The sequence below is a fragment of the Amphiura filiformis genome, chromosome 8 (genome assembly GCF_039555335.1).
Source record: "Amphiura filiformis chromosome 8, Afil_fr2py, whole genome shotgun sequence".
Classification (NCBI taxonomy): domain Eukaryota; kingdom Metazoa; phylum Echinodermata; class Ophiuroidea; order Amphilepidida; family Amphiuridae; genus Amphiura; species Amphiura filiformis.
Genome location: NC_092635.1, coordinates 13951599 through 13976908, shown reverse-complemented (window position 1 = coordinate 13976908; position 25310 = coordinate 13951599). Strand labels below are relative to the sequence as shown.

Below are 25310 nucleotides of genomic sequence, written 5' to 3'. Positions count from 1 at the left end.
AACCTTTATAGCTTGTAACATTTTCTGTTGTGCGCAGGCTTACAAATAAATACTAAAAGCGTCTTCCAAAACCAACGTAGAGAAGGTGATGGTCAGGTTTTCTTTGAGTCCCAATAGAACATTGTAGAAAGTGATGATATCTGTATGATCTGACGAAATTCCTTGCCGTGTTTACAGGAGTTCATCAAAAATATGTTTACTTTTGAATAGTCAATTATTTCCATTTCTATAAGGGGCTGTGCAATAATGATCTCAATCTATCTGCCCCCCTAGCTTTGGACTAAAATTGTTGGCAAGGTAAAGGGGAAGGCAATTTTAGGTGGAAAGGGAGGGAGAGATCCGGGGAGAGATTTTAGGCAAGTCAAATGGTAGGATAGATATTTGGCACACATGGGGTAATACACACAAACAGGCTTAGGAAAACTGTACAGAAACGATCATTATAATTAACTAGACCATTTAAGATAATAATTTGCAAAAACAAAGATTGAAAACGAAAAAACAAGTTTTTGGGAACAAAATCGGCATGCCTGTAAAATTGGACATCAATCCTCTGATAATGCCCAAAAAGATGATTTTCAGGGTCTTTTACTCACATTTTCACATAAGAAAGTGGAACTTTTATGTGACTTCGAACGTTAATGCATTAACGTTTATTCAAAAACAAATAATTATACTCGTATGTCGACATATCGGTGCAATTACATGATGATGATATTTTCTTCACACGCACAAATTCTTGGGAGCACAAGACTAACTGACGTGACACGAGTTTAAATTTTGCTTGTGACTTTCCGCTTCCACAACTTGCTTTCAAGAGGTCATTCTACCAGGAGGGTTAATCTTTTCGTGTATTATGTATACTCGTTAGGAACATGTAACTCTACCCGCCGCAGTCAGGAAGACGATGAAAAAATATTCACTGGCTGGGCTGGCTGGCATTGCTGTTTTGTGTTTGTACGTTTTCTATTTTGGAACAGGTGGTTAAGCATGTTAAGAAGAACAAGATGGATATTAGAAGTAGTATTTTATTGTTTTAAAGATTTATTTATCACACACTCGCGAGTGTTGTGGGTTCAAGTATTCGCACAATGATTGGACGTTGAGAAGATGGGAATTTTGTGAACTGCCCATCGCTGTTGAATACGTTTTTAATGTTTTAGCAGAAAGAACTCATCGGAGCGGAGTGAATATATGACTGGCTATACCATGTTGGAAAACGTAACCAATTTATTGCTCAAGAAAAATATTTGTAAAATCGGCAGAAGAAGCGTGAATGTTAGGATACGCCTTTTTATCAAACAGCTATTGACATAAAAGGTTGAAGTAAAACAACTAATTCCAGTGACAGCAAAAGCCATTGCAAAACACTGCATGACCGTGATCGTGTGACTGCCTGCCTACGAATTAAAGAGAAAAAAAGTTTCTTTCTAACAATGGCTTCTCATAATACAAACGACAAAGCAGGACGATATGAGATTCTCAACGGAACACCACCACCAGATGAAACATCAACATCAGCAGGGACAAATAACGACAACGATGCCCTTTGTGGGTGTGGTCCTTACAAACTACAAGTTATTGTTGGTCCAAAACTGTTCACATTCAATGCTGGTCTTCTATTTGGTATCTACATTGGAATGAGTTCGTATCTGCACAGTATTCTGACTCAAATAGAACGCCAGTTTGAACTGTCAAGCTCTGAAGTCGGTAGTCTTGTGGTCACCAATGATGTTACTATTCTCTGCTTGGTAATATTTGCGTCTTATTTTGGACATAATAGTCACAGACCACGATGGTTGGGCGGAGGTGGCTTACTCATTGCATTAGGATTGTTAATTTGCAGTATGCCTCATTTTATGTCCGATCCAGTGGACCCTAGTTCGATTCTTGTTGGTGGTGGAACAGGCAGAGGAGCCGCTCGCAATACGGGATTTTGCAAGTCTATGGAAACGTCAGCTAATCTTTATGGATTAGCCAACCAGTCTAACCAGTCTTCTAATGACTCCCAACCTCAAGAGCATGGTGCTAACTACATTAATATGACTCAAGATATGTGTGAAGGAGAATTATCGAAAGGCATGGGCTTAGTAAAATGGTTATTGTTGGGGCAGGTATTGATTGGGATTGGAGCAGCACCAGCGTTTCCTCTCACCATATCCTATCTAGACGACTGTGTCCAAAAACACGAATTAACAACTTACACAGGTAGGCACCTATATTTCTTTTCCCCATTCCCTATTATTAACAAAGCTCAACCCCTCCTCTTTCGAGTTAAAATTGCAATCAAAATGTCAAAATCAATGTTTTATGGATTAAAGTTGTGGACCTCATCCGACCTATACTATGTAAGCTTATGTAAGCTATAGCGGTATGCATAGATCAAGTGAGTATAAAAACCGATTTTACCATTTTACCCAACCGCTGGTACCGGTACCATCTCAACAAACATGCAGCGTTTTACAGAAAACGTTTAAATGTCGGGTTATATAAAGGGTATAAAAACTATTTAATAACATTCATAAAACATTTTTGAAAACATAATTCAAAACATAAACAGAATGGCTGTTGGCAAATATATTTTAAGAACTACCCAGCAAATACAAAACGTTTTTACAACGTTTTAAACAGGTTATATTCTGGGTTTTGGTTTTGGTAAAAACGTTTTAATAACATTTAATGTCGGTTATATAAAGGTCATGGAAACGTTTTTAAACGTTTTGTATGAAAACATTCTACAAAAAATGTTTTTAAAATGTTTTTAAAATGTTATTGTAAAATAATTTCGGCAAACAGTTTTTGCAAAATATTTTGTCAACACCAAAATAACATTATGTTAGAATATTTGCAGTAAGATCAAAAACGTTTTGGAAAGTTATGAAAACGTTTTATACCCTTTATATAACATTTATATATATCCGACATTTAAACGTTTTCTTCTAACCTTTTGTGAATGATGTCGAAAACGTTTTGTGATTTGGGTACTGCCTCTGGGATCATGTAAAATAATGCATCACTACACTAAAGGCTACAGATTCGCAGTGCCATGGGCGGTCAGTAAACAGTGGACTTCGGGTATATGGTCAATTCCAGCCAAAGCGGGACAAAATTCTCTCTGGGGGCCCTTTTGAAAATGTTTTCCTTTTCAATTCTAGACTTATCAAATGAGACGATCATATCTGGTGAATCATCAGGTGGAAGTGCCATCGGATTGAAAAATGACTTTTCTTGCTAGACCAAATAAAGTGTTAAATGCGCATATGCATGTTACCCACGAATTCAAGCCTTTTTCACCTGTTGTACGCCATAAAATTTCACTTTCTTTAATATCTTTCAATATTTTATGTGTGACTCATATCCACTAGAAATCGGTGAAGACTTTGATTTTGAACGTAAAATAGAATTTTATTACATATATCTACAAAGAAATATTTTGGTTATTACAAATTTTAAGAAAGAACCAGGTGTACAGTTAAGATTGTGTCAATTCTTCGAACTCTTTCCAAAGTGGCTGTCATTTAACATTACTGTATTATTTCGAAAGATTAGAATAAATGCTTCATATAAATATAAAGTTAGATTTTGTATCTCGTCGCAGGATGCGGATCTCGGATGGATTCGTGGGTAACAGCGTCTGGAAAATAGCAATTCCTATTTTTATATTATTATTTTAGTAAAATCATTCCATATTTTCATGCAGCAATGATATTCTATTAAATCGTGTTTGACAGTTCCTATGTACTAAAACACTATCAATACATTGTTAACTATAATTTAAGTAGGGATTCGTGGGTAATCAAAATGTTCGTGGGTAACACATATTTGAAGGTATGTATTGGTAAGCGGCAAAATAGAAAATATTACAGAAGGTTGGGCGCCATCATGCGGTTAAAAAATTCCTCCATTGTGTTTCAATGATTCCCGTTTCTCTAACCAATTGCATTTACCCAAAAATGGTAATTTAGGATAATCAATCAAAACTTCATGATACAGCTTCAGTATACCTTCAAGAGGACGCTATTAAACAGGACTGTTTTGGAACCTATTTCGCATGTTTTCAAAATGTTAAGATGCATAAGAAACATATAATTTACGAGTAAATCCTTGGATTCGTGGGTAACGCCGAATTCGTGGGTAAAGCTATAAGTACTATAGTACCGTTTGGGGTTTGCGTTTCTTAGGTGTATAAACTGTAAGTACTGTAAAAATTATAGCATACCCATGGCTTGAATATGTGCTGATTTAAACTTAAAATAAACAATCTCCTTGTTTTCAAGGTTATCATCTATTCGGGATTCGTGGGTAACAGAAGTTTAAACCGTCGTAGATTCTTTTTTAAAGCGGTGAACGTATTTTTACGATTTACAATTTTAAGCGCTTGTCAAACTAAATGCAGTGTCCAAAGTCATTAAATGTTAATTTAAGTTATGGCAATTATATTTGCTGGACTCGTGGGTAACAGTTGATACGTGGGTAACGTCAAATTTGAATTTATGGAATTTTACGGGTAAAACGTATTTGCATAAAATAATCACTTGGACCTCAGAATTATGGTTTCATGATATAGTCATTTATGGCATATTCACTTAACATTTTTCAGAACGATCATTTTATTTTTGATACGCGGGTAACAAAATTATTAGCCAAATTGACTTAATGGCCTCTAGAGTCCACACACTTTGGTGGAATTCAATCGTTTTACATATGACGAAAGATCATGCAAACGTCTTTCTAACGGTAATAATTTCATTTTGATTGAAGGACATTCAATGACATATGTGACCCCTCGGCACAACTGAGCCCTGAAGTCGCCAATCATCATTTTTGAGATATAACCAAAATATTCTGCTTGAAATTAGCTTTAAAATGATGTATATCATGTCTATAGTACTTGACATTTAAGTAGTGAAAAATCAATAAAACAGTCAATAAATCCTTTGTTTCCTATTGTTTATTGTTAAGTTCGATGGAGCATATCTCAATAGTGGCACTGGCGACTTCCGGGCTCAGTTGTGCCGAGGGGTCACATATATGGTGCTTTATCTTTGGATTCGTGGGTAACGCCAATTCATTTAAGCCATCATAACTTGTTCCCTGGTATGACTTGCTAGTAAAGGCCTATATGCACAAAGAGAGCACATTGGACGTGACATGATATGCTCTATCAATAACGTGATTTCCTTTATTAATGACATTTTAAAGTGTAAAGTTAACATAGAGAGAATTTTGTCCCGCTTTCGCTGGAATTGACCATATATATAAATGCGCTTTTATAAATGCGCACGTGACATCTACAAGTCGCCATACCGTGTTCAACGATGTAAGGTACCCGGATGTGCACAAATTCCACACGCAAAAGTATAGGCGAAAATGACAGGTTACAAGGAAAATTGGTTTTGCAAATTAGTGGCATTGATTGCAAAGGGCAAAATAATTTGACCCGAAACATAAACTATTTATTTGGATTTTCCATTACGGAAAAAAAAAATTATGACGGAAAAGCTAGATATAGCTGATTTAGAAAGTTATATTTCATTATTTCCGTGCTAAATGGGCGTGGCAATTGGCCATATTGATGACGAAATGTGATTCTTACTGGCATTAAGGTCAGAACTGGGTAGCTGCCGATGATGTTATTTGATAATGTTTGCACGTAGGGAACTTAGGGGCTGTCATTTTCTTCGGAAGGAAGGGGTCATGGATTTATTTATTTGGGAGTCAAGATTCCCCCCCGTAGTGCCGCCAATGAACATAACTCTGACCCTAATTTTAACTCTCATTATAACGTAAATTGAGGAAACTATAACTTTAGCCCTTTTCGGTATAATGACCCTCTCAAACTAATAGGCTAGATGTCCCCGCTCGACCTCCTCAACTCTAACTTACTCATTCGCTCGCAAATGGACAAAAAACAAATTCAAAATGTGTTTTTAAGCACCTTTTTGTGTCTCCCATGCTAAATCGGTAATCTGTACACCCTTTGTCACCCTTTGACGTACAATTTAGAGTATAAACACGTAGATGACTGTACATGATCTAATCATCCCGGCTGGAAGATGTTGAGGAAGACTCGTATACTATACATCACGCTCATACGTTATATGACAATTTGACGTACAATCACGTATGTGATGCATGGTTTGAGGTTTATTCAGCTAGTAAGTTAGATCTCGTCATACACATTATTGTCATGGTATTATATTGTAATTGTATACGTCAATTTTGTTCAGTTTGATTCAACCGGCTTATAAAGTTTCACTTTACACGGAAGGGGAAAGTTAGCAAAAAAACAATTAATTTATGAGTGTAAAAGGGGGGAGGGGTGGTTTTGGGGGAAGGGAGGGGCCAAATAATATTGATAAAATTATAAGTAAGGCGAGAAAGAGAGAAACCCTGTTCTACGGGCGAAAATTAAATTTTTTTTAAATAACCCAAAAAATCACAAAAATCTGTAAATAAATTTCAATTTGAGAAAATACAAAAAAAAATGTTCCTGAAATTTCCTAAATTTGGGGTCGGCATTTATTTGTACAGGAAAAATTTGTAAAAATAAATAAATAAATAAATAAATAAATAAATAAATAAATAAATAAATAAATAAATAAATAAATAAATAAATAAATAAATAAATAAATAAATAAATAAATAAATAAATAAATAAATAAATAAGAAAGAATAAATAAATAAACATTAGTTATGTTTGTACATGGGGGTGCTGTGCAATAATCATGATCCTTTGATATCCATGATTTATCCTTGCAAATTTATAGCATCGAACCTCCAGCCAATGTTCCTTGCCAGTGCTAGCCACGAAACAAGGTCACAACTGTAGCCACTCCTTCAATGGTCGCCATTTCAGTGATTGACAGTGATGTAACGCAAATATGGCGCTGGCCATCTGGTCACGTGCGCATTTATAAATGCGCATTTATATCATACAACCGAAGTCTACTGGTAAAGTTTAAAGTTCGTAGAACAAGGTATTTTATGTCCCAAGGTAATGAATTTAAATGAATTCGATTCAGGCCTGGAATTCGATACTAAGTGAACACAATCAACTAATTGAATCTAATTTCTGAGTTAATTTACGTTCATTTCATATACCCTTTCCCAGCTTTTATGTTAATCTTCGCAACAATGGGACCCATTGCCGGATTGATGCTTGGTTCTCGGGCTACTTCCTTCTATGTGGACTTCGATCGAGTCGACGCTAATCTTATCCCGGATATTCCTCAGTACGATCCCCGATGGCTTGGTGCCTGGTGGCTCGGCTTCCTCGTCTCAGGAGGACTTCTAGTAATTATTGCCATCCCGTTGTTCTTTTATCCCAAACGTATGCCTAAACCAAAGGATGTGGGGAAGCCTGAGAGACTGGATGAAGTAGATAATAATAATGATGATGGAGACGATACACTTGGTGATTTGTTCAAACACCAGACTGGCAATAGTGATAACATTGGAGTTATCAATGCTATCAAAGGTATGTCAATTATTAATGTAAAACTTGCAAAGGGAGAGTTTGTCTCGGTCCCAGCCGGTTTGTGTTCCTCCGTCACTAACCAAACTTTTTAGTGACGAAGGAGCACAAATCGGCTGGGACCGAGACTAAGGGAGAGTCGTCGTCCTTAACTAAAACCGTTGCGACCATAGTCTCAAGTATCGTTTGAATAATAAAAATGTCGAATTTTGGCACCAGTTTACTTTTGTACTTTGATTTCTATAAGGCCTGAAATACCAAGACCTTCAAGGGGGCATGCCCCTTGATGTCCACTTTTATTAAAATCATATCAATTCAATTTCGTATTGCGATTTGGCTTGTGGTGAAGTTAAGAATCGAAGCAACAATTTGTGCATCGTGCAAATCATGTTAAATCTGCATTTGCTGTATTTGGCAGAGATACAGTACTTACAGTGCTGATCATTTTAGCATTTCAACAGGGCACTTTTTTGGTTGGAAAAGAACTTTTGTACAGATATCAAGTTCAAAATTGCTGAAAAACTCAAGTAATATGTTCCGCTTGTCATAAGGATTCAGAAAAAGTATAGTTTGACCTATCTAAGGGGTGTGGTGCAATAATTATGTGTACCCCTGGGGTGGTGAATTATAGGGGGGTAAAGTATTATTTGGCAGGTCAAAAGATTTTAGGCACAGATATTTTGGGCACCATTTCTATATTAACCCTAAAAAGGTGTAGGAAAACATAAGGAACACGTTCAAATATGCACAATTTCCTGTTTGAGGCACTCGCATTATATGATAAGACAATATAAGGTTTTAAATTCGGGTTTCCCAAAATCTTACATGTGTAAAAGGGGGGGCAAAGATTTTTGGCACGTCAAAAGGGGTGCAAAGGTTTTTGGCACATGAATACCATGAAAACAGGGGGGGGGCAAAGATTTTGGGAGGGAAAAGGAGTTTTGGCAGACCATGTTGAGAATTCACCACACCGGGGTAGACATAATCATTTTACTGCCCCTAAGACGTACGGTTATGAAGTTTTGCCGAAAAAGGTAGCATTGTGAGTGACGTCATAGGTCCAATTTTGTGTCCACAGGGAGCAAAAATTATAATGCTTCGATTTTGTTGAAAATGGTTTCAAATTAGTTGTCTTTCCATTATAATAAACCAGAAAGATTGCGCTATGTAGGATATTTCGTTACCTCCGTAAAACATCAAATCAGGCAATACCCATTTAGCCCAGTCAAATTGTGAAATTACCCACACTACTTGCATCCATTTCCCAAAAGTTCACACAAAAATACCAAAAGTCCTCGGAAATCAATGTGTATAGTGTAACAGTGCCTAATTTATATAAATCCAGAATGGTCGCTTATGTAGGGGTGAAGTTGGTCAAATTTTGTTAAAGACCATACAAATGTATTCCTCTCGTCACAAGAATTCAGAAAAAGTTAAGTTTGACCTATATCAGATGTACAGTTTTTTGAGTTCTAAGGAAAAGTTCAAATGTCAAAATTTGGATTCCACAGGGGACAAAAATTGAAAAACTATCTCATTTTGATAAAAATGGTCTCAGATTGCCCCGTTTGCAAACACATTTAAAAAGGAATAGTTTGCCATATCTCAGGTTGTTTGACAGACAGATAACACACTGTGTTAGTCTAGCAAAATACCACAGTTCGTTGACGGAGATATTTCAGTCTGCCGCTTCTTTGAGTCGACAAAATCAAGCACTATTTGCTCTACTACCGCTTTTGACATATTTCATTCTCTCCAACACACACAAGAACCGTTTCACTTGCTTACTTAGGCCCTACTTGCTTAATTCGAGTGGTGTCCTCGAACTGTGATGGCTTTCTTCCAGGTTTCCGCCTCCCATGCTTGGGTATCCAATGAACCATTTTTGATGCGGGCTCCTCACTTCTGGAACAGTGGCCAGCAAACCGGGTTCTTCTTTCCCTGATCTTGTGGCTTATTTTGGGAATATCTCCATATAGGTCTGCATTTGACATATGTTCCTTCCAATGCACATTCAGAACAGTTCTTAGCATGCGGGTGTAACAGCCATCCAGACCCTTTGCAAGTTTAAGCGTGATGGTCCATGCTTCGCATCCATAAAGCAGCACCGACTCCACTGTTGCAGCAAAGATTCGGAGTTTGAAACTCCTGGTAAGAGTTGACCAGATTTTCTTAAGTTTACTGCACGCCCTTTATGCTGCTACTTTACGTAACTTTACATCCCTTTCAGTGCTTTTCATCCAAGCGCCTAGGTATTTGAAGTCATTCTACCTCCTCTAGTACTACACCCTCATTCGTTGTGATGTTTTCTCTCCTGTTATTGTAGGACATAATACTTTGTTTTACTTCCATTCATCTTCAGGCCCACTTTAGCAGCTGAAGTCTCCACTCTATGAAGCAGTTCTTGTGCTGGGTGTATTTCCTCAGACAACAGTGCAATGTCGTCAGCAAAATCAAAGTCTGTCACCACGACTGGGCCAACTCTCCTACTTCGTCTCTTTTCCAGATGGAATCCTAGCTCCTCTTCGTTTCCTTCAATAGCTATTCTCAGTGCAAAGTCGAGGACAATCACAAACAGGTATGGGGCGAGGGTATCCCCCTGAAGTACTCCTGCTAAGATTTCAAACAATTCTGTCTCGCCATCTGGTGATATTACTTTGGCTTTTGTGTTTTGGTACATGTTGCCAATAACTTCAACAATGAGTTCCGGAATACCGTATGCATGGAGTATCTTCAACATCTTGCCTCTATGGATGTGGTCGAAAGCTTTCTTGAAGTCGATGAATGTTATTATCGCTGGCAGGTTATGCGCCTTTACCTCTTCAATCAGCCTACGCAGTGCAAGGATGTGTCCAACAGTCGTTCTACCAACTCAATAAATCCATTCTGATTTGTTCTCAGATGCTGGCCAATTTCAGGTCTGATCCTATTAAGTATCATTCTGTTGTAGGTTTTGGCTACGATGAAGGTTAGACTGATACCGCGATAGTTGTTTCCGGAACTAAGATCTCCTGTTTTAGGGATAGGAACTATATTAAGTATGGACCATTGATCCGGTTTCTTCCCTTTGAGAAGTGCGTCATTGCAGAACCCTAACACAATGTCATCCAGGTTGCATCCCTTCAGCACTTCTGGAGGTATGTTGTCCTCTCCACAGCTCTTTCCCTCAACCAAAGATGCTTTAGCTTCTTCATATTCTTCTTTGTCAAATGGCCCCACTTTAATATCAAGCTCGTCTAAAACTGGTGTTATTTCTTCTTCCTCATCATCAATGTCAGGAGGGCTTCCAAGAAGGCCTTTGAAGTGGTTGTACCAATTGGTGACCCTTTCACTTTGTGTATTTCCCTTCAACTGACCTGTACTGCATGCCTTTCTACCAGTGATGTCGTTGATCAGTTTCCAACTTTCACCATGTTTGGAGTTGACATGCGCTCTTTCAACCTCTTGCAACTTGCCATTTAGGTCTGCCTCGATGACTTCATTGTATGCATCATCAAGGGTTTTCTTCGCCTTCTTGTACTCTTCACTTTTACAATCAGTAGTGTCCAGTTGATACACCTCATACGTCTCCCTGATATGGTCTCTTGCCATTATGACTCTTGGATCACGAGAAAAGTTTGCCCTTCGAGATCGCTTCTTTACAGGGATGATCTTCTCCGCTGCTTCTTTGATGGCAGCGATAAATCGGCTGTACTTATCCGTGGCTGTTTCCTCCATGTCATCAAGGATTTCAAACCTGCTGAGCACTTCTATGGTGTACATCTTTAGGATATTTCTATCAGTGCTCGGGGATTTCCAATCGAACTGGTTCTTCCTTGGTAAAGTCTTGCTTCTCCTGAGGCTTAGTCTTATTCTTGCCGACACTATTCTGTGATCGGAGCCCACACTAGCAAAGGTGTTGTATGCCTCAGCGTTCTGCAGACTGTTCCTCCATTTTCTTCGTAAGAGTATATAGTCTAGTTGGTATTTATTGCCTCCTGGGCTTGTAAATGTCCATAATTTTCCAGCTTTCTTACGAAACTGTGTGTTCGCAATTATGAGATTCTTCTCTGTTGCTAGTTCCACAAGGTACTTTCCATTTCTGTTAGTGGTGTCATGGTATGTAAATTTAGTGTCTTCCAGTCCAACTCTAGCATTGAAATCGCCCATCACTATCAAGAGGTTATGAGCTGGGATGGATTCAATGGCTCTCCTCATACTATCGTAGTGATTCTCTACTGTGTCTTCATCAGCTACGTTGGTTGGGCAATACTTTAGTATGTAACGATGACAGTTGTTGCTGGGTTACCCTGGAAGTTTGCAATGAGAATTCTGCTGTTGTGTGATCTCACACTGGCAAGTGAATTTTTAGCATTTTTGTTCAGTAGGATTCCAACCCCTCCAACTGCAGCTCCCGCATCGTTCTTAGTTGCTGATGTTGTAATCAGTGTCCTGCCCAGTATGTTTTCGTATCTAATTGGTTCATCGTGAATAATACGATGCTCTTGTATCCCCAATACTTCCACATTGTACTCAATGAGATTAGAAACTAGCTCCTCTCTACATTGCTGTTCTCTTATTGTCCGTACATTCATGGTGGAGATTGAAATGACTTTCTTGCAATATTTACAAGGTTTCTCCTCCTGCAGGCACCTTCATCAGACTTGTCCCTTCCATCAGGATTTCGAGGCAAGGCGTCATGTGATCTTTGCAAATCGATGTCTGCACCAGGAAATGTTAAGACTGAATTAGGGACTTTAACCCTAGTGTAGTTTTGGTTCGCCATCATAGTTTTTCGATTGCTGATATAGCTGTGGTCGCAACTCCTACAGCTAGCTTTGTTAACAGAGTTTTCCTCTCCGCTTGTCCAGTGGCCGTATAAAAATGTGCATACAAGACATCTTTCTTGCGTCCTTCACACTTGTGGTCTCTGTCTCCAACCAAAGAAAACAAGAAATAGTAGGTTCCAGGACACCCTACTTTTGTTTACTGGCCGGTATGGTGAAGTCTAATCACTACGCCCTCTAGCCGTTTACAGGATACTTTCTCCCTTGAACTACCTCAGTTATTTGACCCATAGCTGATGCAAAGGTTGGTGTGTAACCAGGGTGTGTCCACGCGCCGGTGGGCCTGCGTACCACACCTTTGGGGCCCTTTGCTGCTCCCAGATCCCCTCATGTTTGCCTGGTATCGCAAGATGCCATTTGCCCGGTAGTGACCGCTGGGAGGCCATGAGGAGTCTTGAGTAAGGAGAGGCTATGTACTGGCTGGAGCAGACTTACATAATTTGCTTCCCTTTTCGCCTTGCGGCTAGCCAGCGGCAAGTTGGGTTGATCCGCAGTATAGAAGCGTTTCAAGCAAGCAAAAAAAAGAGAAGCGAGGAGATCGATAGAAGAGAAGCTAGGAGAATGTTAGTAGGGTAGAAAGCTAAGAATGAAGGATAGGGAAAAAGCAGCTAACTACATCTACAACTACAACTATGTGCACTAGACGCATCACCTACCCCTGTGACATATGTCACCCACCACCTAGAGTTCACAGAGTTCGCTCTTAGAACTATAAACTGCTGTATCAATCATTTCATATCCAGGCTTTATATATCATTTCTTACCATTCTAGAATAATCTTAACTATTTGTGGCATATTACAGTATTTCTAAAAATAACTCATTACTTCAACACAAACCAATCAGAAACATTCACCTGTGTCATAGACAGTAGATTCTCTCTACTGTCTATGCCTGTGTACTATACTGTACCATTTGTAACAGCGCCACCACTTACTATTGTGGCAATCATGATTTATTCTGGTAGTTTCCATTGAGTTTCCAGAATTTTCTATGTACAAACCAATGGAGAAAAATATCAAAACAAGTGAAAACTAATGTCTGATAACAAAATATATAACTTTTAATGAATATTATGGAATATTGTGGGGGCACATAACACTATGTACTGTGTTCATCTACTGAGATATATGGAAAACAAGGTGACACATAACAAGTAAAGTAAACAAAGTAAGCAAGTAAAGTTTTATACCGATCCAAATCACAATATTATGTTGTTTTCACTCATTTTGATTCAGGTATTCTCAGCACAGTTAAGCGACTACTGTCTAATACGAGTCTCATAATTTTAATTTTGGCGGGAGCTTGCGACATGGCTTCTGGAAGTATCGGCCGAATATTTGGCATCAAATTTATGCAGAATCAATTTGGTTTGAGCCCCAAAGATGCATCTATGTATGTTGGTAAGTTTTATAGAAAATGTAGGTCATACGCTCAACTTAAATAGACAAATGCGGCGTGTCAGACACTTTCAAATAATGAGGCTTATTTCGTCAACTTGTTCAACGGAACCATTTGTCATTTCAGGTACAATTTTTATTCCGTGTATGATGATGGGTCTGATAGTATCAGCGTTTGTTTGTAGACGGTTTAAATTTGATACCAAACAGTGCCTCATCTTTGTCATCATTTGCCTCTCCGTTAGCTTGGTGACTGTGCCTGCAAAGATGTTTATCGGATGCTCTAATCCTCCTGTTGCTGGTGTTAATGTACCTTATGCAGATGTGAATAAGATTGATGTGTCTCCCAAGTAAGTGCTTTGTGGTACTTTTTAACAAATTAAAATATACTGCGCCAAAAAGTATCCTTACACTTGGAAAAATAATCACAATTTCAAAACTGAACCATATTGGGGTAAATTTGTTTTTTTAAATAGATGCACTCTCTAATCCGGTACATTATGACACCACATTGAATCCAATGTGACTTCAAGAAGCAAAGTTACAAGCATTTGATTAGATGAAGGCCCGTTTTAAAAGTGACAAACTGTCCTATTCAGAGCTCCACGAACTAGCCATCTGGTTTGAGAGTGGTAAATGGCTAATTTGTGCGTGCCTTTAATTTAAATCAAAAGGAACAAAAGAAAACTGAAACAAAAGAACTGACAAATAAAATGAAAGTTATGAAAAGTACAGAGAAGTAAAACCTGAAATTTTAACTGCTTTAAATAAAGCTTCATTGAAGAAACTGTGTTGTCTCTTTGCTGCCTTGTTGGAATCTTTTTGCGCCTTGTACAGGCTACTTTGTCACTGGACATTCGTCTAATCAACTGCTTGTAACTTTACTTCTTGAGATCACAGATCACATTGGATTCACTGTGGTGTCATAATGTGTAGGATTAAGAAAACAAATTTACCCCAATCTGGTTCAGTTTTGTAATTGTGATTATTTTTCCAAGTGTAAGGATACTTTTTTGGCGCAGTATATTAAGATGCAGCGGATTCGAACTTAGCTAGCGCCCTCAAATTGACCTTATACACATGAGTCCCCCTACTATTTGTCTGACATTTAAAGTGGGTGCTACTGGGATGTGCGGCAAAATTGGGGTGCACCGTTTTCAGGTTTTTGTGTATAACTTTGGGTCCCAATTTGCAGAAAACTGGTTTAGATATGGGCGTTTGTTTTCAACATTTGTCTCCAAAAATCTGGAATAAGTGTAGATTTTTCATTGCATTTCAGCACAAGTTGTGAACATGTTCCAGAATTGGGCGCATTTACCGTAATTTAAACAAAAATTATTATTAAAAAATAATATATTTTTGGGGCCTCAGTTTTGTCAATTTTGATATGTTTTCGGCCTCGTTGCCATATTATTTCCCGATTATTTAGGCAGAGGCTAAAACATGACGTTTTGGACACTGTTTGAAACGATTTTGAGAAACAGTGCTTTCTAAATCATGTACAACTTTCCCGGTGCTCCGTAGGTCTTTAGTACCCAATAAAAGTGTGCATAATAATTAATACCTGTCATGAATATTAATTTCTCATTATAGTATAGAAATCAAGCAAATTCAAGCCTCACTTCAGAGTACCTGTAATGCTGCTTGTGGGTGTCCTACTGAAATTTTCCAACCAGTCTGCGGTGCTGATGGGGTTACATATATTTCGCCTTGTCATGCAGGTTGCTTGGAACTTAACGGTACCGTTGGAGGAGAGACCAGCCCTTTCGGGAGCACAAAGGTAAAAGCAATTTGACTATGTTGAAATAATTATATTATGTCAGTTGGGGTTCAGTGGGGGTTACTAAACGGGAGAGGGGGTAACTTCCAGGCTCGTCATAAAAGACCTGGGTGAAATGATATACGATACAAACTTGCTTGTGAGCTTATGTAAGTCGTTTCATTTGGGGCGCTCCCCCCAATGACTTAATCAGGATACGCTTCATGAAAATTTGTGTGAGTTTGTGATTTTGCGGGCTTCCAAAAACTTACTCTCGGTTTATGACTAGTTTCAAGGTGTTCGTATCGCATTTGTGGTTCGTATTAACTGTTGAACGGAATCATCATGGAATGGACCGGGGGAATGGAACGGAATTTTTCAACCTGACAGCATTATAATAGGGGAATATCACTGCCAATAAGTAACACTATTATTATTTATGATTACCTTTACAGGTTTACAATCATTGCCAGTGTGTGCAAGCCACAGCAGGCAATACCTCGAGCCCAGAAGACACTGCAACTTCCGGTTTATGTCGTGACAATTGCAATCCGTATATGTTGACAATGTACATTGTTCTAGGAGCCTTGACCGTGTTCTTTACGTCACTTGTTTATAATCCGCTTATATTCATAACTCTCAGGTAATGTTATTGGTAGTTCAGGGAGATTTCAGAGTCTTGCTAACTATTGAGTCCTATATAATACGACTTGCGCCTAGTGTGTCCTGGCGGTTGGTACTTGCTTCATTTAATATTCACCAATATGCAAATGGGACAACCGTACCATAACCTTAACCCTAGCCTTCATTTGAATAGGGGACCTGAGCCTCTATCGGCCCAGAAGACAAGACTACCCAGCCCGCCCACCCGAGCAATCAGCACTCAAGGCACAAATGCATTCCCCCAAATCAATGCGCCATGTAACCCCAATGATTTCGGATTCGGTTCGGATTGGGTGCTCGGTTGGGCACCTTGTCGAGGGTACTTTTTGATGGACTACTTGGGGCCTAATTATTCTTTCAAAGTTCACTCTACCAAAATTCACTCTACCTTCTTTTAAAGGAGTTTTGTGGTGAAAGGCGAACTCTGGCGAAATTGATGTAAACCGTATTGGCAAATCGCAATGCACAATCTTGTAAATTTCATAACGAAAGTGTGTTGCTTTTTTTTTCAGAATCGTTGACCCCAATGATCGATCTGTAGCAGTAGGATTAAAATCTCTTGTTAACAAATGCTTAGGTAAGAAAATATAACTATAGTCTGTCTCGTCTCGCGTAGATTTTGCAGTGGCAGATTCGAATCGCGCGCACTATACACACGCGTAGAGGGGCGATTTGTCCATACGCTGGCGACGCAACCGCGTAAACTCACTAATTCGAATCTGCCACTGTGAAATCCAACATGGCGTTTCTCTCAATGGAGACAAGACACAGTTTTATAGCAAATTATTAAAAGCCAATGGAATGACCACATTAATATATGATGGTATCAAATTTAGACCGCCCCATTTAAACCACCATTCACTGATACTTTAAAAATAACAGAGTTGACGTCGTAGATGACAGCTATATCTTACACAACTACAGGCTGATTCCTACAGCTGATCGGATATCAGGTACATGTAAGGAAACAATGTGAGCAAGCTTGGAACCATGTGACTCTGTAATAAACCCGACAGTCTGAACCGTCAGGGTACGGAAGACCGCTAGAGTAAGGCATACGTTGCAAAATATCCCACAAACTGTATAGTTGAACATTAATCCAATATCCTGTCGATTTCACATACCGTACTGCATCGAAATGTTCTTTTCATGAAATAAGTAAGACTAGGCTAATAAATGGGATGGAAGGTGTCACTTGTGGTAATAGGCTATAATTCGTCTAATCAAGTGCTTATACAATGGCGGAAAGACGGGAATCCGTTTGAAAACAGAGGAAGAAACTTTAGTTCACAAAATGTCTAGATGCCTTAAGAATGGTCGTAATGGTTTAATCGATTTCTGCAAGTTATCAAGAAAATGGTTGCAGAAGAAGGTTACACGGAAGTGGTGATTGTATGAGAATATTAGTCGAAGATGGCTGACATCATATTCAAGGGTTGAGGACTTGTTAACCAATGACAAGCTTCGATTGTCCGTTTGTCTGCAATGCGCGTGCGTCACGCCGCTCAGCGACAAAAGTATGAAACAAGCATTGGTCGGACCTCATCTCTAACATAATAACTGACATAGGTCAATATCCTTCCCGACATGCTTAGTAGCCAAGTCCGTAGAAGATTATTATTCTTGTGATCCACACACTGTGTACACATATACATTTGGCCACATTTTATTGTACGATAAATACGAATATATTAAACATGGTAACAAATATTCTCTAGCAAATATTATAAATTCGGGATATTAAATATCTTCCTGACCAGCCAGATCTGCGCATGGTTAAAGACGATTCCTTACTAGCCACAGACTGTCCGCTGGAATTAGCTAGAACATGAACCATTCGTTATAATGAACAAAATGGCTGTTGGTCGGACCTCATCTCTTCGCATCGACTGTGACGTCATGACCTTACGGTCCCCGACATTGCCCTTATGAACTCACATCCTCCTGACGTGCGATTCAAGGTCATCCGATGTCTTATGAGCTTGTGACCTTTCTTTCTTCTGAGTCCTGCAGACCTTGAAGGACATTGTCTTCTAAGTGAATGTGCTTTGAAAAAAAATACAGTATCAATATTACAACACGTCCCGTAAATTATGTCAACACACTCATAGAAATTGTTCGTTGGCATTACTCAGTAAGTTGACGTAAGTCGTTGCGTCAACTTGCCGAGTAATGCCAACGCGTACAATTTTGAGTAACGCTGACTCGATATCATTATGTTGGTCACACTCATTTGCACTTACTTTATTGAGTTGTTACAACTCAGAAAATGAAACTAGCCTAGGTTAGCATAATTTTCTAGAGGTGTGCTATAGTATACAAAATTTTGCACTGATTACAAAAATAAATATTTGAATACTGCTAATTGTGCAGAAAATGATCCAATTACGTGAATTAAGTAACAAAGTACCAAATTGGAATAACGCAAAACAATAAGTACCAGTAACTTAATATGAACGAGTTACATCAACTTACATGCTGAGTTACAATAACTCAACTAATTGGTTCTTTGAACCTTGTTTATTTTTCTAAGTTCCCTGAACTTGAATTCAGAAGTTGGCATTACTTAAAAAGTTGACGCAACGACTTACGTCAACTTTTTAAGTAATGCCAACAAAGTTGATTAGTTGACGGAACTTTTTGAGCTTTTTCAGCATTTTTAAAGTTCGGATAACTAAAATGAATTTTGTTTTGGCAACTTTTACACTATTTTTGAGTTGTCCAAACTTACTCCTTTTGAATTGCGCCAACAAGGCGAACAAGTCATTTCTATGAGTGCAGTCATCCTCCTGGATGTCAATTTTATACTAAATCGAGTCAATAATTTGTAATTCGGCTAGCCCGAGCTCCCTAAATGAAAGCCAAAAAGAAAGAAGAATATGGATAAAAATATGGCACTTACAATGGTACTCGCACGAACAACCTGGAGTTAAAATATGGACTAATATTTCTGCTTCTACTTTTTTAGGTTTTTTCCCACCTCCGATATACATGGGCGCCATTATCAACAGTACGTGCATCTATTGGCAACATACTTGTGGCGAACGAGGAGCTTGCTGGTTATATGATATAGTTACATATCGTTATGCCTTCTTTGGAACCATAACTTGTCTGCAACTTATAGGAATACTGTGTTATGCTGCAACGTACTACTCTCTCACAAGGAAAAAAGTAGGTCTTAAAGCCATAAATGTGTGATTTGCTCCACTGCGACGCCCTCAATTTTTTGGTGAATGTGTACTTTTTGCATGATTGCCGGCATGATTGTAATGGTCAATTGTGTACAAATATACCATGTGAACCTGAAGTGCTTTAATCACAGTAACATTTTTATAATAAAACAGGAGATCACCGGTTTTATTCGCCACTTCTCCCATAGACACGATAGAACGCCACAATTAATCGGCAAAGTGTTTATTTTTTCCATTTTACCTCATTATTTCGGCATAAAATGTTTAGAAAAACTCCTTAGCAGTTTTTACTAATAATAATCTTTGGCATAGATTAACAAAATAAAAATTTGACCGAAATCATACATTATGAATTGGCATTTGTAATAATACGAAAATAGCTAGAGCCTATATGAGAGATACTATATACAAGTGAGCAATAATAGCAAAGTGGTTGTTTTTATATATTATTTTGCAGTCGTCAGCAAGTGAAAAGCTACAAGAGAGTGGATGTAAAACGAAGGAAACCGCCAAGATTGAAATGACAAACTACACCAAAGTAACGACAGCGTGAACTATTTCATTTTTGCAACCAGGGTTCGTAACCGTAAACGTTCCATGTGGGTACATGCCGTCTTTAGGCTGCCATTTTTGCAATTCGAGAATGGAGTGTTACGTTTTAAGAGCATTATCACAATAGCAAGGAACATACATTTTGCTGCGTAATGTTTTTTGTGACATTAAACTTGTAACCGGGCTTGTAACGCCGCTTATCAGAAAAGCGATTGCCGATATCTGATCGATATGGCGATTGCGTAAAGTCACAAGCAGTTACCTTGAAGACAACTAACTTTGTCTCTACATCGCCAGCGGTATGACTGGACGCTGATAGCGATTGTGAAAACGCTACATGTACCAGCGTTTAATTCCTAAGGAATTTGAATCGCACGCTTCGACTGCTAATATGATATGCTATTTATGCTACCAGGATCGCAATACAAATTTTCTATTGGATTAGGGTTGGAGGTGCTTTCCAGTTTGAGTGTAAAGTCATATTAAACAATAACGAAACCAATTCGATGGTGAATAAAATCAATGAAGAAATGCTAGCTCAAAGATCATCAGTCGAGCAAGATTCAACATAATTGCGTCATATAACAAAACCAATTCGATGGTGAATAAAATCAATTAAGAAATGCTAGCTCAAAGATCATCAGTCGAGCAAGATTCAACATAATTGCGTCATAAAACGTAAAATAAACTGAATACAATTTTAACTTGCTAAATACAGATCAGCTACCTTCGACTATATTTATGAATACGTATTTATAAATAAGCACGTGACCCATGGGCACGACATACCAAGACCAGCAAGCGTGACCAAATTCTCATGCCATTGAAACATATCAATTTGTAAGCGCTCTTTTAGCAAAGTCATATTTCATTGAATTTACAAGCGTATGACAAAACAGGCGAAAATTGGCCATTGCTCATTCTAGTGACGCTAGTGTATGGACAATATAAGTGTGCTTTTTCATTGACATAAAATTTGACACATATTAACTAACTTGAATTAACTAACAAAATTTATAATGCGCCTTTTCCTGTGGCTACAAAGCGCAACAAGCATATTAAAAAGAACAGCAAACATGATCAAATACAGAAAACAACATTATGGAAAAAGATATGTCTTGAGCATAGTTTTGAATGATTCAAGAGTAGCAGCATTTCTGATATGAACCGGTAAGGTGTTCCACAAACGTGGAGCTGCCACTGAAAAAGCTCTATCACCAGCACCCTTCTTAGAACGAGGCACAAGGAAGGAAATACTATCTGCCGAGCGGGTCTTCATTGCGCTCTGGGATGATCTTTTTCACAGTGAGGCAGTTAGTTAAGTACTGGGGAGAGAGTCCATTCAGAGATTTAAACACATAAAGCAGCGTCTTGTATACAATCCTCTCACTGACAGGGAGCCAATGAAGTTGGTTCAAGAGAGGGGTAACATGCTCAAATTTTGGTTTGAGACATATTAAACGTGCACACTTATTTTGCCACTTCTGCAAACGATTTAGATCTTTCTTTGATATACCATTAAGTAACACATTACAATAATCAAGACGTGATATAATGACAGCTCTAACAGTATTATGGCAAGTATCATAATCAATGTATGGGCGAATTCTGTATATGTTTCTTATCAGCCAGTTGACAGACTTACATAATTGAGTTACATGATCAGACATACACATGTGATGATCGAAAACAACCCCAAGGTTCCGAACAGACAGACGGAAATATCTCAACACCATCCAGAAGAAGAGTGATGTTTTCCAATCTCTTCTGATGATGCAGAGAAGAAGCGATGAAAAACTCCGTCTTGTCTTGGTCAAACCTAAGTTTGTTCTCAATCATCCAATGCTGAATGTCGGCAACACACTTAGAAAGTTTAAAAAGGGCACATTGGACATCACCAGGAATGCTGGGATAAGGGGTGAGATATATCTGAATATCATCAGCATAAATGTGATATTTTACATCATGATACCGTAATATTCTACCAACAACATGGGTATAGTAAACAAAACCTAAAGGTCCTGTAACTGAACCTTGTGGAAGGCCATATTCCATGTAAAGGTCTTCTGAATATGCACCAGAAACAAAAACTTGACATGATCTACTTTCAAGATAAGAACTATACCAACAATGGGCAGAACCAGTTACACCAAAATCATCTTGAAGCCTTTGCAGCATAATCCCATGGTCAACCGTATCAAATGCTGCTGATAGATCAAGCATCAGCAGCATAACAGCTTTTTGGTCATCAAGGGCGCGCAAGAAGTCATTATGGACGCAGGCTAAAGCATATTCTGTACTATGCTGACTCCTGTAGGCTGACTGCAAAGGCTCAGATAGACTATGGGCATTGGTGTGTTCAATTAATTGAGAGGAAGCACACTTTTCCAACACCTTCGAAGTAAATTGTAAATTTGCCACTGGGCGATAGTTACTAAGCACATTACGATTGAGAATGGACTTTTTTAGAACAGGAGTAACAATGGCTTTATGGAGATTATCCGGGAACACACCAGAGAGCAAAGATGCATTTACAAGTATTAAAAGAAAAAGATGATTATGATAATCATTATAATGAATTGATTAATAGCCTGTATAACTTTTTTGTAGAAGTTCGAATTAGGGTAGTTTATAGGCAGTCAGACTATATATATTTTTTGCAAGATGATTATGGTCGGTCATCACTCTTGTCAACAGTTACTTTTTAAATTCTATTTAAATTCTAAAAAGATTCCATCAAGGCCTGTCATTTTACAAACTTCTCCAAAGAAACAAAAATACGAGATGGATGTGGGAACTTATCAGGTAAAGTAACCAGCAAATATAAATATAAATGCCAAATAATAATGACAGAGCTATTTCATGATATAGCGGGTGTGGAAGTTGTGATGTGCCCTGAGTTTGTTTACAATTAAAATCTATTTCATGAGACATTTTAGGAAATCCCCTCTCATGCATCAAGTTGAGCAAAAACAAATTGAATCATTCCTAATTTTGGAGATTTGTGAATTCCCCTTTTTAAAATGTTCATTGTGTTGAACAATGTGGAAAATCCCCAAGATTGGAAAGTGAATATGACATCATATTGGGAATACCCACAGGAACAGTGATGTAATGTGAAAGGTTAATGTAGGCCTATATAATTATTCTTGGGGAAATCCCGGATTACATCATATGTGTTGTGAAGATGTGAATGAAGTAATTGACTATTAATAGAATGGGATTTTACAATGCTTGGTATAATTGTAAGAAAATGTTCAGACAATTCAGTACAGTGTTGTAGTGTTATTATGGGCTAGTAACAGTGGGCTTACAGTCGATTTCCTTCAAAGAAAGGAAACCGTGAATCAGAAATATTTTATGTAGTCAAGGGGCTACAAGCCAGTAATATCGGAGAAGATCTACAATACGTCAAAGTAAGGAATATATTCTTCTATCGACTGACTGAAGTCTGGTTTATGAAACAACACATCTGACGATGTAAGTGGAATCATGGGGACAACTACAATGCAATGCAGGCCTGTTGTCCATTAGAAATTGTGTGGAAGGTGAAAAGAGCACCAATTTGGAGATAGTCAACTATGCGAGGATTTTATGCAAAGGATAAAGGTCTTCAGTGAATTTCGTGAATCAGTGAATAAGTGAATCAGGATATATATCAAGAACATGATGTATATCCTGTACAATCAACAAGAAAAAGGCTGCTGGCTAAGTTAAATTATTAAATTATTAAATGTTTGATTAATGCTGACTGTTTGTATGTATTTATGTTCACTCACAAGATTATTATTAAATCATGCTTTACTTTAGATTAAAAGACTTAGATATTGTTAACTTAATTACACAGTGTGTTTTGTCGTGTATTCTGAAGTAAACTTGGGAAAAGGTGTTTTTGGCCTTGAGTCAATAACGACTCGTAACAATAGATGACATACTGATATTCGCAAAGTAGTAACTTGAACGAATCATAGAAAAAAAATTAAAACTAAACAAAGACAAGTATACATTTGGCAAAACAAAAAGAAGTTGTAATTTCTGGGAATGATAAACTATCTGGCAAATTAATACCCAACTTGACCAACAAAACAGCACCACTGAGAAAACTTCCAGAAAAAGACATAAGCATGGCACTGGGAAAAAGAACAACAGAGTTTTGACATGTTGAAAGAAACGTATACCAATACCAGTAGTAGTAAGTGGGCATTCCAAGACATCTTCCGGGTCACAAGGTCAAAGGTCAACCCAGGTCAAAAGCCACGAGGTCAAATGTTAAGAGGTCATAGGTCACGAGAACACTTCCGGGTCGAAGGTCAGCCGGAAATGCCCCCATTTTGAAAGGTCAATCGGAAATGCCGTCATTTTGAGTCGAGAAAAAAATTCCAAAAAAAATTCCAAAAAAAATAATATTAATTATAATATATGACCTATGACCTCTTAACATTTGACCTCATGACCCATGACCAGGAAGTGACCTCGTGACCTTTGACTTAGGTTGAACTTTGACCTTGTGACCAGGAAGATGTCCTGGAATGCCCACTTACTAATACCAGGGTTACGATTCTATGACTGGGCAAAACCAGTAAAACTCAGTGTGGTTGCATCACAGTCGGGGACAGGCGCAGTCCTATTGCAAAATGGACATCCTGTTGCATTGCATTTGCTTACAAAGCATTTACTGACGCTCAAACGCGATATGCCCAAATAGAAAAGGAGCTAGCCGCGATTATGTTTGGGTGCAAGAAGTTCCATCAGTACATAATTGGAAGACAAATACAGGTAGAAACTGATCACAAGCCTTTAAGAGCAATATTCAAGAAATCATTGTACAAAACAACCCATAGACTCCTTCCATAGACGCACTTCAAAAATAGGACCTAAAAGAAAAAATACGAAAAAGGAACAAACCTTATGCATTATGCAGACTGTCTCAGTCGTAACTATCTACCACGAGTAGAAGATGATGTAGATGTAGAAGAAATACTAATCTCTGCATCATGAACACACTTCCAATGTTAGATGAAAGATTAGCAGCAGTGACAAAAGAAACTGTAAAAGATCAAACACTGACAAAACTGAAAGAAACAATCCAAAACAAAATTGCTGTAGACCCAAAATGAGAGAGTCCAAAAGTTTGTAGAAAGACATGATACAACGTGTACACAGGCCAGCAAGGGATAGAAAAAAGAAAACAACTGGCTAGAGATATCATGTACTGACCAGGCATGACTTCACAAATAGCAGATTAAATTCAAAGATGTGAAGTGAAAGAAAGTTCACGAAAAGTTGAAAGCAAGACAAGAAAAGCATAAAACTTTATGACAAAAACGCCAAATCTCTCCCATTATTTAGTACTTGGAGACACTGTCAAAATGCAATCGCCAAGAAATCCTAAAATTTGGAAACAAGCCACAGTGAAAAGAAAGTGTAAAGAACCAAGATCATA

At 38.1% G+C, this 25310-nt stretch overlaps 1 protein-coding gene across 1 annotated transcript; it reads left to right on the top strand.

Annotated features, from left to right (window-relative positions):
* Positions 1 to 948: 948 nt before the first annotated feature.
* On the top strand, positions 949 to 23706 carry LOC140158658 (solute carrier organic anion transporter family member 2A1-like). The gene is made up of 9 exons (XM_072181831.1): positions 949 to 2208; positions 7115 to 7480; positions 13541 to 13705; positions 13830 to 14052; positions 15296 to 15482; positions 15917 to 16104; positions 16637 to 16701; positions 19093 to 19295; positions 19773 to 23706. Exons 1-9 carry the CDS (start codon positions 1437 to 1439, stop codon positions 19866 to 19868), a joined length of 2265 nt encoding a protein of 754 aa, XP_072037932.1. The 5' UTR covers positions 949 to 1436; the 3' UTR covers positions 19869 to 23706.
* The last annotated feature ends 1604 nt before the right edge of the window (positions 23707 to 25310 follow it).

Coding starts and splice junctions, on each gene's coding strand:
- LOC140158658 (XM_072181831.1), top strand. CDS start 1,437: ATGGCTTCTCATAATACAAACGACAAAGCAGGACGATATGAGATTCTC. Junction 16,105..16,636: donor CTTATATTCATAACTCTCAG/GTAATGTTATTG, acceptor TTTTTTTTTCAG/AATCGTTGACCCCAATGATC. Junction 16,702..19,092: donor TCTTGTTAACAAATGCTTAG/GTAAGAAAATAT, acceptor CTACTTTTTTAG/GTTTTTTCCCACCTCCGATA.